The sequence below is a fragment of the Oryctolagus cuniculus genome, chromosome 3 (assembly GCF_051225735.1).
Source record: "Oryctolagus cuniculus isolate XC-2025 breed Fujian yellow rabbit chromosome 3, ASM5122573v1, whole genome shotgun sequence".
NCBI classification, from domain to species: Eukaryota; Metazoa; Chordata; class Mammalia; order Lagomorpha; family Leporidae; genus Oryctolagus; species Oryctolagus cuniculus.
Window position 1 is genome coordinate 810,238 of NC_142869.1, and position 11,819 is coordinate 822,056.

General features: G+C 68.0%; 1 protein-coding gene across 3 annotated transcripts; it reads left to right on the forward strand.

The window, feature by feature from the left end:
- The first annotated feature begins 4,395 nt into the window (after window positions 1-4,395).
- Window positions 4,396-11,309, forward strand: MAB21L4 (mab-21 like 4). Of its 3 annotated transcripts, none has more exons than XM_051839373.3 (6): window positions 4,396-4,541; window positions 4,942-5,558; window positions 7,998-8,223; window positions 9,027-9,180; window positions 9,566-9,922; window positions 11,065-11,309. In XM_051839373.3, exons 2-6 carry the CDS (start codon window positions 5,075-5,077, stop codon window positions 11,155-11,157), a joined length of 1,314 nt encoding a protein of 437 aa, XP_051695333.1. In that variant the 5' UTR covers window positions 4,396-4,541; window positions 4,942-5,074; the 3' UTR covers window positions 11,158-11,309. The 3 variants fall into 3 exon arrangements, with proteins under 3 accessions (XP_051695333.1, XP_051695335.1, XP_089184879.1); XM_051839375.3 differs by having other exon boundaries at window positions 4,441-4,541; window positions 4,984-5,558; XM_089328753.1 differs by lacking the exon at window positions 4,396-4,541 and having other exon boundaries at window positions 4,585-5,558.
- Window positions 11,310-11,819: the final 510 nt, after the last annotated feature.

The window sequence follows — 11,819 nt, forward strand, 5'->3', positions numbered from 1 at the left end:
CCTTCCCACAGGCAGCCCCTGTTCTCCGGGCGGGCCTGGGCCGGGATGGCTGCACCTGGGCACCCGTGCCGGAGGCAGTCCTGCCAGGTCCCAGGGCCAAGACGAAGAGCGCCCATCATCACCATGGATTTCCAGAGTGTCCGCCGTGGGCACCTGGGGACAGCCCTGGAGGGGACAGCCGGGCCACGGGGCCGCGGGCAGCACCAGCAGAGGAGAGCGTCAGTACCACACGGCCCGGACTCGTGCCTGGGCACAGGCGTGGAGGGAGAGCTGATGGCTGTGCAGCCGCGTGCAGGGGCCGGTGCCACTGAACCAGGCGCCTAAATGGCTGAGGCAGTGAGCTCTGCTCTGTTTAGGCACAGCAGTTCACAAAAACCCCAACAGGCTGGCCGTGGACATTGGCTTCTTATTTGGGTGCTGGTTCGAGTCCCGGCTGCTCCACTTCCGGTCCCGCTCCCTGCTAATGGCCTGGGACAGCAACCATGATGGCCCAAGTGCTTGGGCCCCTGCACCCACCTGGGGGACCCGGATGAAGTTCCTGGCTTTGGCCTGGCCCAGCCCTGGCAGTTGTGGCCAACTGGGGAGTGAACCAGCAGCTGGCGATCTCTCTCTGTCTCTCCCCGTCTCTAACTCTGACTTTGTAAATGAATAAATCTTAAAAAAAAAAAAAAAAGAAACCAATTAACAATCAAACAAAAACCTGCAGTGCACGCAGGGGGCACCTGGGGCCCAGGTGGGGGGACCCCGGGCAGGGGGCTCCAGCCCGACCCCGAGCCTGCTGTCTGTGCCCTGTGTGCTCCAGTGCGCCCTGTCTCACACAGCTTCCTCCCCTGGTGAGCCACCCTGGCCACGCCCAGCTCCCCTCCTTGCGCCATTAACCCCGGGCCCGCGGCCTCTAGGAGGGAGGATAGGAGGCAGACGCAGTGCGTGTCAGCACCACAGGTCCCACAGCTGGCTAGGCGCTGAGCTCACTGCACTCGGGCAGGCGGCACCCAGACAGGCAGCTGCCAGGCAGGCAGCACCGAGATAGGAGGCACCCCCCCATACACACCTGCACCCAGGCAGGTGGCTCTGAGACAGGAGGCACCCTACCCATGCCTGCACCCAGACAGGCGGCACCCCCTACTCCTGCACCCAGGCAGGCAGCACCCAGACAGGCAGCACCCCCTACTCCTGCACCCAGGCAGACAGCACCCAGGCAGGCAGCACCCAGACAGGCAGCACCCCCTACTCCTGCACCCAGGCAGACAGCACCCAGACAGGCGGCACCCCTACTCCTGCACCCAGGCAGACAGCACCCAGACAGGCGGCACCCCCTACTCCTGCACCCAGGCAGACAGCACCCAGACAGGCAGCACCCCCCTACTCCTGCACCCAGGCAGACAGCACCCAGACAGGCGGCACCCCCCTACTCCTGCACCCAGGCAGGCAGCACCCAGGCAGGCAGCACCCAGACAGGCAGCACCCCCTACTCCTGCACCCAGGCAGGCAGCACCCAGACAGGCGGCACCCCTACTCCTGCACCCAGGCAGACAGCACCCAGACAGGCGGCACCCCCTACTCCTGCACCCAGGCAGGCAGCACCCCCCTACTCCTGCACCCAGGCAGGCAGCACCCAGACAGGCAGCACCCCCACGCCTGCAGATGCCGAGGAAGCACACAATCCCCTGGTGCCAGGACCCAGGGTCCCCTCTGGCCACGAAGGCAGCCGTGGTCGGTGCTGGGGTTCGACTCCTGAGCTCTGCACACCTCAGGCCCCAGTTCTAGGAAATCACTGGGGGAGGGGTGGGGTGAGGCCACCCCACAGGGGTCTGTGTTTGGAGTCTCTCGGGCACCGTGGGCTCCAGAGACAGAGTGGCGAGTGGCGCTTTTGGGTGCGGCAGGGCGGGGCTGAGGGACACTGAGTGACAGACACGTGGGTGGGGCTCTTCCCAGGGCCTCCCGTGGTCCGAGCGTGTGCTGGGCCCGCTGTGGAGGCAGATGGCGGCCACGGCCCTAGCTGCTTCGAGCCCCCCTGGGGGCCCCCAGGCTGAGCTACCACGGCCCTGCTGACCTCGCGACCTTTCTGCTCCGTCAGTTGAACTCCTGGTGCCCCAGGCTTCCCGGTGTGGCCCGTGTGGGCCGCTGGCCAGACAGCCCCTCGGGGTTGCAGGCTGGGCTGGCCGGCCGCAGCCGGAAGGACCTGCTTGTCCACAGGGATTTTAATTGGCTGCTTCTTCCCCACCGCCCGGGCTTCCCCAAGAAGGGCCAGGACGTCCCACCCTCCGGTCCGCTGTGGCCAGAGCTGCCCCTGGAGCCCAGGCCTCACCCCTCCCACTGCATGCCCACCCAGCCCAAGTTTCCTGCAGTGACTCGCATGCACGCCCATCTTCCAGATGTGAAGACCGAGGCCCAGAGCAGCTCCAGAGCTCCCTGCAGGCCCTGGGCCCCCGTAGCACAGGGCAGGGAGCTGTTGGCCACCTGGAGCCCCGCGTTCCCTCAGAGGCAGTCCTTCCCCTTGCTTTGTTTCCTGGGGTCCACACCCCCTGAGCAGGTGTCTGATGTGAGAACACAGCCTCCCTGCCAGAGGGGCCGTGGATACCCTGTGGAGGGGCCCAGCTCGGCCCGCCCCGGCCCCTGACTCTGCCCCAGCCCCTGCCCTGCCCCAGCCCTGCCCCCGCCCCTGATGTGGCCACTATACCATTCAGGCCCCAGGGCGCAGCCTGGGGTCAGGGCTTGTCTGGCTGGGCCTGTTCCGGGTGGACATTCGCTTTCCTGGAGAGGCCCTCGGGGCTCTGGGTGAACAAGGCGCCGCCCGGAACAGCGTCCAGGAGCTTGGGTGCTGCCCCTCTACTCCCTGGGAGGTTTTTTTTTTAAAGTTTATGTATTTATTTGAAGAGGGGGAGAGACACAGAGAGAGAGTCTTCCGTCCAGTGGTTCACTCCCACGTGGGCATAAGGGCCCAGGCACCAGAGCCGCCCCTGCTGCCTCCCCGGGTGTGCCAGCAGGGAGCTGGATGTGGACACGCCCACCTCCCCGCCATCTGCACACGGAGCCGCCCGGGGGCTACAGCTCCTCTGGTGCCCCCTGAACTAAGCACCACCCGTGGTGGCCTGTGGTGGCCTGGGGAGCTCTGGGTGGCCTGTGGTGGCCTGTGGTGGCCTGTGGTCAGTCAAGCAGCCCCAGGACACTCGGGCCGACTCCGAGCGGCTGCTGCAGGGCTCAGGCAGCGCTGGGCTCAGCGCTGCCATGGAGACAGCACCAGCCCTGCCCCTGGCGCTTCCTGGGGTGCGTGGACTCTGTTCAGGTGTGACGTCCCCTCCCCACGCACCCCTCCCAGCACACCTGGGAATTCCTGAAATACAGGATCCGTGCTTCAGTCCCCAAGCTGCCCTGAGACGCACTCCACACAAGCACGCGCCCCATGCAGGCCACGGATGGGCGCCTGCGCCTCCCCCGCCCGCTGGCCCTGCCTGCTTGGTCCCCACTGGCGCAGCTTCCAGGAAGCCACTGCTGGGCCCCCACCCTGGAGCTGCCCGCTCTGTGCCGGCACTGCGCCCAGCCCCAGCACCCCGAGGAGACCCCCGGAGCTGAGCGTCTACCACGGGCCGGGGCCCTGGGAAGGAAGGGCGTGGCTCGCCCGGGGCTGTGTGGTCCTCAGGGCACCGGCCCCTCAACTAAAGTGGAAGGGGCCTCAGGACAAGCGGCTCTGTCCAGCTGAGGAGCTGGCGGGCGTCCGCGAGGGACAGCGTGTCGCAGCCCAGGCCACAGCAGGGGTCGCGTTGGCCCAGCTGGGGCTTCCTGAGGCCAGGGGAGGAGTCTCCATCCTGTGGGTGACCAAGGTCGAAGCAGGGGCAGCCAGGGCGTGGCCTGGCCACTGCCCCCAGCCCTGTCTGCCTTAGAGGCAGGTGGCACGGCCTGGGCTGCAGGGAAACAGGGTGAAGTGTGGGGGAGGGGCAAGGTGGAGTGGGACTGTGTGGGGTGGGGGCCTGCTCTGGGGGCAGGAGCTGGGTGCTGGGGGAGGGTGTGGAGCAGCTGCCGAGCTTGCTTGGGGGAGGAGCCTGTGGGACACCCTGGAGAGACTCGGGGTGGCAGTGGGGGTCTGGGCCGGGGTGCAGAGCAGAGGGCTAGGGCTGGGGGGGGCCCTACAAAGACTGCAATGGACACAAGGTGGGCCCCCGACCCCAGAGCCAGGCCAGAGAGGCGTCCCCAGAAGGCAGGAGGTCGGGGGTCCTGGCACAGGGTGCCCCGAGGGGGACGGGCCACCAGGGATGGGGCTTTGAGTGGCTGCGGAGTGCAGCTCCCAGGTTCTGGCCCAGCGGCTGCAGGTGGCGTCTCCACGTCCACTGTTTGTAGACAAGAGAGCCTGGGCTGCCGGCGCAGGTGCTGTGGGGCCAAGGGTCATGGGGGCGGGTCCTATCTGCCTGTCAAGACTTGCTCCACGCTGCAGAGTGCCTGCAGGTGTGTGTGTGTGTGGGGGGGAGGCAAGGCTCTCCAGCCAGGCAGGGTGGAGCCACCCAGGCTGCTTCCTCCAGTACCAGACAGCTCCAGCTCGAGGCCAGGTGGGTGCCAGCTCCCGTATGGCAGAGGCCGGGATGGGAAGGGTGGGCAGCCTGCAGGTGCCAGGCCAGGTGGGCAGGCTCAGGACGCACAGGCCAGATCCACACCCAGGCTGCGGCTCTGCCAGGGTGGGGCTCCTACCTCGGGTGAGCACAGGGCTTTGAGGGCTCCCAGCCACCTGGGAAAGAGGACGGCTCCCACAGGGGGCTCTGGGTGGCCACCGCCTGCCTCTCTGTCCCCTCCAGCCTGGCGGCTCCACTCCCAGGGCCGTGCCTCCTGCTATTGGGGTGGGGGTGGCGGGGAGCTGACCCCTGGGCCTGAGTGGGGCCTCCCGGGAGTGGCAGTGACAGGAGGGAGGTGGGCGGAGGGTGGTGAGCAGGCCCCGCCTCCTGCTGCCTCTAGGGACATTCCTGGTGGCTGGTGGCTGACTCACCCACTGCGAAGGCCTTGGCCCCCATTCAGCTATTTAGCCGCGGCTGCCAGGCTGTCACTGGAACTCCACTGCGCGGGGAGCCGCCCTCGCCTGGACCCAGCCATGGCCGTGCAGGTGTCCCTGTGGCACCACTACCTGGCGGCCGCCCGGTCGCGGCAGGCGCCCCGCGCGCAGGCCTTCCAGGGCGCGGAGGACGTGCTGCTCACCGTGCTGGAGCGCCTGCAGGCCCTGGACGCCCGCTTCCTCGTGGACTACTCCCGCGACGCGGAGGCCTTCCAGTTCGCCCTGCGCTCCTCGGAGGGCCCGCTGGACGTGCAGGTGCCGCTGCGTGTGGACGCCCAGGCGCTCCTGGTCCAGGAGCTCGAGGCCGCCGAGCCCGGCCAGGGTCCCGGGTGCTGCCGCCTGGGCATCCCCAGGGACGCGGCCGGCCTGGAGCGCTGGACGACGGACGACGTCTTCAGCGCGTCCTCGGAGGCCGACGCCGAGTGCTGCGGCCACATCGTGCCCAGCAAGGTCCTGCGTGTGCTCAGGGAGCTGCTGGTGGCCGCCATTGTGCACTGCAGGCACCACGGCCTCATCCCCCCAGGTAGAGGCTCCACGTGCGGGTGTGTGTGTGTGTTCTCCCAGGGGCACCAGCCATGGTGGGGTGTGTGTGTGTGTATATATGTATGTGTGTGTGTGCTCACCCAAGTGCACCTGCCACGGTAGTGTGTGTGTGTGTGTGTGTGTGTGTTCTCCCAGGGGCACCAGCCATGGTGGTATATATGTGTGTGTGTGTGTGTGTATATATGTATGTGTGTGTGTGCTCACCCAAGTGCACCTGCCACGGTAGTGTGTGTGTGTGTGTGTGTGTGTTCTCCCAGGGGCACCAGCCATGGTGGTATATATGTGTGTGTGTGTGTGTATATATGTATGTGTGTGTGTGCTCACCCAAGTGCACCTGCCACGGTAGTGTGTGTGTGTGTGTGTGTGTGTTCTCCCAGGGGCACCAGCCATGGTGGTATATATGTGTGTGTGTGTGTGTATATATGTATGTGTGTGTGTGCTCACCCAAGTGCACCTGCCACGGTAGTGTGTGTGTGTGTGTGTGTGTGTTCTCCCAGGGGCACCAGCCATGGTGGTATATATGTGTGTGTGTGTTTGTATATATGTATGTGTGTGTGTGCTCACCCAAGTGCACCTGCCACGGTAGAGTGTGTGTGTGTGTGTGTGTTCTCCCAGGGGCACCAGCCATGGTGGTATATATATGTGTGTGTATGTATGTATGTGTATGTGTGTGTATGTGTGTGTGCTCACCCAGGGCACCAGCCATGGTAGGGTGTGTGTGTGTGTGTGTGTGCTCACCCAGGGCACCAGCCTTGGTGGTGTATGTGTGTTTGTGTATGTATATATGTGTATGTGTGTGTGTGTGTGTGCTCACACAGGTGCACCTGCCATGGTAGGGTGTGTGTGTGTGTGTGTGTGTGCTCACCCAGGGCACCAGCCTTGGTGGTGTATGTGTGTTTGTGTATGTATATATGTGTATGTGTGTGTGTGTGTGCTCACCCAGGGCACCAGCCTTGGTGGTGTATGTGTGTTTGTGTATGTATGTGTATGTGTGCCATGGTGGTTTGTGTGTGTTTGTGTGTCTGTGTGCTTTCTCCCAGGGGCACCTGCACACAGTGGCGGTGTCTGCAAATGTGCAGGAGCACGCGTGTGTGACCGTGGCGTGTGTGCACAGGGGTGACTGTCCTGTGTGGCTGCAGGCACACACGTGTGTGTGCATGTGAGCCCTGACTGCGTGCCAGGTGTGCGTGCTGGACTCTTGGGAGCTGGGAACGGCGCTCTGAGGTTCCCCAGCCCAGCGTCTCCCTGAAGGCAGAGGACGCCTCTGCCCTGGTGGGACTGTGTCGCGCTGCGGCTGCGGCTGCGGCTGCTCAGTGAGCGTCCTGGCGAGGTGGCCATGCTGCTCTCTAACCGGCCAGAATCTCACAGTTGCTCTGCTCCACGAGGGCACCCGGTGTGGTCCTGGACACGGGGTCCTGCTGTCAGTCACGGCCACGGTGACCCCCGCACGTGTGCATGGCTGAGGGGCTACCGTGCTGCCGGGGTGCTGGCTGCTTTCCCGCACACAGGTGCTGGCCCCTCCCTCCTCTGGGGTCGTGTGGGTGCTGCCTGGGGCCGGACTCGGGCTGCCTGCAGTAGGCCCAGGCAGGGGCGGAGGCCGTGGGCCCTGAGCGATGAGGCGTGGCTGCCACTTCCTCCCTGGAGCTCACTGCCGTGCCCTCCTCTTCGGGGCAGTGAGTGGTGGTGGTTGGCGCAGCCCACAGCAGCATGTGAGGTGAGGGCCACAGTCCCCTGCAGGAGCCACCCCCTCTGGCTCTTCCTGTGGGGGGAGGCGGATGGCCGACACCTGTGCAGCTGGGCTGGGGGTCCAGGAGGGCCTCCCTCAGACCTGCCCTGTGTCCTGGGCTGGTGCCTGGCCTCCCAGGGCCTGAGCCGTCACTAGGGGCCAGCCCACAGCTGCCCTGTGGGGACCTCTGGCCACCTCCTGGGCCACATCCCCTTGCCCGGCCCCACAGGGCTGTCCCCAGTGGGCGCTCACAGGGAGCCCACTCCTGGGGCTGCTCTCACCCCAGGTTGGCGCCGCCGGCAGCTGAGCCGGGCATCAGGGCCTCTCGGGCTCTGGTCCTGGTGCTTGCTTAGAAGGAAACCCAGCATAGCTGAGGGACTGGGATCCAGCTGCCCCCGCCCTGGGAACTGGTGAGACCAGCCCGGGGCTGCAGGAGGGGTGGCGGGGCCAGGGGTGGCTGCTGCCTTGTGTGACTGACAGGTGTGGACACCGGAAGCTGTGACTGTGACTGACAGTGCCTTCGCTTCCATGCTCCGGGGGCCTGGGGCCACTGCGCCCTTTCTCTGGGGGGCGGATAGACCCGGGTCAGAGAGGTCCACACGGAGGGACTGTGGCGCTGAGGGTCCCTGGGGGCTGCAGAGAGGGACCAGGGCTGTGCAGTGGCAGCTGGCGGGCGGGGGCGGGCCGTTGCAGGTTCCCTGAGTGCGGCCAGCCTGGAGGAGGAGCAGCTGCACCTGTCCCTCTTGGTGTCCGGCGGCTGGAGGAAGATCCGCTTCAACGTGGTGCCTGTGGTGAGGAGGGAGCACCCGGGGCCCGCCCTGGAGGGGGCCCAGCTGTCGCCGGGATTGCCCGAGGGCAGCCTGCAACGCATCCTCAGCCACGGGGTGGACCTGGTGCCGGCCAGCGGCCAGCATTGGAGGTAGGTGCCCGCTGGAGCCGCCCGCCCTGCCCGTGATGTCTGTGTCCCACCGAGGTGTCTGGGTCTCAGGGTCCCACGTGGGGAGGGCCTTGCTGGAGGTCCCTTCTGAGGTTCCCAGATGACCGAGTCCCGGGCTCCCCTGCTCTGCAACCAGGGTGCTGTGGACTCTGCGAGGGTCATCTGCGCCCCAGCTGGTGTTTGGGAGGGGGCAGGAAGGGGGCCCTGGCCTAGAGACCCCACACCAAGGGCTGGGAGCCAGCCCCATGCCGCTGGGAAAGAGCCGAGCAGGCACCACGGGGGACGGGGCCTGTCCCCACCCCGGTGGACAGTGGCCACGTGCGGTGCCCTCTGCCTGCCGCAGCCCCTGGGCCCTGTGGGCTGTGCCGCTGGCCTGGGCTGGCCAGGTTGTGCCCACGCCCAGAGCAGGGCTGGGCCGGGCAGCTGAGCTGCGTGAAGGGGGAGGCTCAGCCCCAAGACTTCGAAGGCTGCGGCCCAGGGCGCGGCCGGGCTCCAGGCCTCATCGCTTTTTTGAGCGTCCAGCAAGCACCTCGGGCACTGGGGTGAGGGCAGAGGCTCTGAGCCTGGCCGGGCACTGCCGTCCCCCACGGCGGGTCTGAGACACGCATTCTGTCCACACCAAGTCCCTGCCTGCCTTGGGCCCAGGAGGCTCCGAGAACTGAGCAGCAGCCGAGGACGGGGCTCCCGGGGAACGCGGGGGCCCGGGGTTCCGGGGCTCCGGCAGCCGGGCCAGGCCGAGATCTGGGGGAGGGGCCCTGCGCTCAGCCTGCGGCTCTGGCTTCCAGGACCTCCACGGACTACCTGCTCACAAGGCTGCTGCACGCTCTGGGCTCCCTCCCCGGCCACAGGCTGGACGGGCTCTGCATCCTGGACAGGGTGAACCACGAGAGCTGGCGGGACGGTGGCCAGAGCCCCGGCCTGAGCTTCAGCCACCTGAAGGTAGGCAGCTGCCCCGCCCTGTACCCTGGGGGCGGCAGGCAGGGGCACAGCCTCGAGCCCCAGCAGCTCAGCCCAGAGGGGCGCCTGAGCCAGCTCCGTGCTGGGGATGCTGAGGTCCCGGGGGACCGCGGGGGCAAGGCTGTGGGTCGTGGGGCGTCTGGCAGCAAGCGTGGGCGCAGAGGGATGCTGCCGGCCAGAGCTCGGGTCGGTGAGAGTGCCGGTCCCCTTCTTGGGCTCACTGGGGCCACAGCAGCCGGGCAGCACCGTGGCCCAAAGGGGCTCTGTGCCACCCAGCACAGAGCGGGGCTCTGGCCGGGGGTCGTGACAGGAGCAGAGCCGGGCGCAGGGGAGGGTGTGGACCAGGGGCTCACCGGCCGCCCCGCAGGCGGTGCTGCTGTGGGCCTCGGCGCTGTTCCCGTCCCCGGAGGACTGGGCGGAGCTGCAGGGTGCCGTGTACCGCCTGCTGGTGGTGCTGCTGAGCTGCCTGGCCACCCAGCGCCTGCCCCACCCGCTGTGCCCCACCCACAACCTGCTGGGGGCCCTGGGCCCGGACCTGCACGCCGTGTACCCACTCGTGGAGCGCTTCGCCAGCCAGCCCGAGGCGTCCCTGCGCATCCACGCCACCCACCTGGGCCGCTGCCCGCCCCCTCGCCTCGGCCACGGCATCAGGGCGCTGCTGCAGCTGCCGGCCAGCGACCCCGCCTACTGGGCCACTGCCTACTTTGACGTCCTGCTGGACAAGGTGGGCCGCCAGGGGTGCACGGGGTGGGGATGCAGCCGCTCCGGCACCTGGCCTCTGCCTCCGAAGGTGAGGTCCGGCTGCTGGGCGGATGCTGGGGAGGGAGTCAGGCTCCATGGGAGGGGCTGCGGGCCCAGGGCTGCTCTCTGGACGCTGGGGCAGGTGTCTGGGGCCCCAGTCTCACGCTCAGAGCCCCACTTTTGCCCTGCGGGGATCCATGGCCACACCTCTGGGGCGGTGCTCCGAGAGCCTCCGCGCCCCCACCCCGCTCCCCTCCCCCATCTCTGGTCCCCTCCTTGCAGTGACCTTGAGGCCCGGTGGCCACCATGGCCTGGGCTTCTCTGTTTTAGCCAATGCCACCTGCTGGGGGCTGCCCGCCTCCTAGGGGTCACCTCCCCCATGGCTTCACTGCTGCACCCACGTCCCCAGCCCAGGCTCTCAGCAGGCCTGTGTGGGCGGGGCCTGGCAGTCAGCTTCAGCCAGGGTAGGGCACCCGTGTGTGAGGAAGGCAGCCGGCGCGGTGCACCTGCGGGATGACTGGCAGAGCCTGGGCGGGAGGGCCGGGGGCAGGAGGGCGGGAGGTGGGAGGGCGGGAGGCAGGAGGCGGGAGGGCAGGAGGGCAGAAGGGCAGGAGGGCCAGGGACAGGAGGGCAGGAGGTGGGAGGCAGGAGGGCGGGGGGCGGGAGGGCTGGGGGCAGGAGGGCAGGAGGCGGGAGGCGGGAGGGCGGGGGGCAGGAGGGCGGGAGGTGGGAGGGCGGGGGGCGGGAGGGCGGGAGGTGGGAGGGCGGGAGGCAGGAGGCGGGAGGCGGGAGGGCGGGGGGCAGGAGGGCGGGAGGTGGGAGGGCGGGAGGCAGGAGGCGGGAGGGCAGGAGGGCAGAAGGGCAGGAGGGCCGGGGGCAGGAGGGCAGGAGGGCAGGAGGCAGGAGGGCCGGGGGCAGGAGGGTGGGAGGTGGGAGGGCAGGAGGGAAGGAGGGCAGGAGGCGGGAGGCAGGAGGCGGGAGAGCCGGGGACAGGAGGCGGGAGGCGAGAGGGCCGGGGACAGGAGGACCGGACGCAGGAGGCCAAGCTGTTGATGTTGAGTTCCGGGCGCCGGGACCCTGGGACGGCCCCCGATGTCCCTGACCCTTCTCCCTGCCCGGCCTCAGTTCCAGGTCTTCAACATCCAGGACCAGGACCGAGTCTCTGCCATGCACAGCGTCTTCCAGAAGACCAAGAAGCTGGGCGCTGGAGAGGGCTGAGCAGGGCGGGGCGCCCCCGGGACCACCCCAGCCCGGCCGTGAGCACCGGGAAAGGCCGAGGGCTGGCTGTGGCCCCGTGGCGGGGTGGGGTGGGGGAGGGGCGGTGGCTCGTGGCACATTCGGTCCTGAGTAAAGCAGAGGCCATGCCTGCACCTGGTGTGTGTGGGCCTTGCTTCCCCTCGCCACGCGCCAACGGCACGGAACCTCCCGACCCACAAGACGGGCAGAGGGGGCCCTGCAGGAGCCCCGCCCCGTCCCTGTGCAGGTGCCCACTGCGTCTGCCCCGGGCCTCCTGGGGAGGGCCCGATCCTGGGCAGAGGAGCCCCAGCCTGTCCCCTGAGGGCCGAGGGACTGGGTCTGAGCTGACACCAGGGCCTCGTGCCTGCCCCCAACCACCCCTTGGTCCCCTCTGATTCGTGGGGGCCCAGGGGGCCCTGTGTCATTTTCAGGGGTGGAGTCCGGGTCAGGGGTGAGTGCTCAGAAGAAGACAAGGCCTCCCCCACGTCCATTCCGGGGACAGCCCACGTCCTGGGGGTGACGTCGGAAGCTGGTGCCACCATGCAGGCTGGGGCTCACAGGCGAGGCTCCAGTGAGCACCCAGGACAACGAATGACCAAGGGTCCCACAGAGGGAAGCAGGCGTGGCTGCCACACGGGGCCTGG

Bases quoted from the DNA above. Each gene is read 5' to 3' on its own strand.
- MAB21L4 (XM_051839373.3), top strand. From the start codon at position 5,075: ATGGCCGTGCAGGTGTCCCTGTGGCACCACTACCTGGCGGCCGCCCGG. The intron at 9,181-9,565 runs GTAGGCAGCTGC...GCCGCCCCGCAG, and splicing joins TGAGCTTCAGCCACCTGAAG to GCGGTGCTGCTGTGGGCCTC. The intron at 9,923-11,064 runs GTGGGCCGCCAG...GCCCGGCCTCAG, and splicing joins TTGACGTCCTGCTGGACAAG to TTCCAGGTCTTCAACATCCA.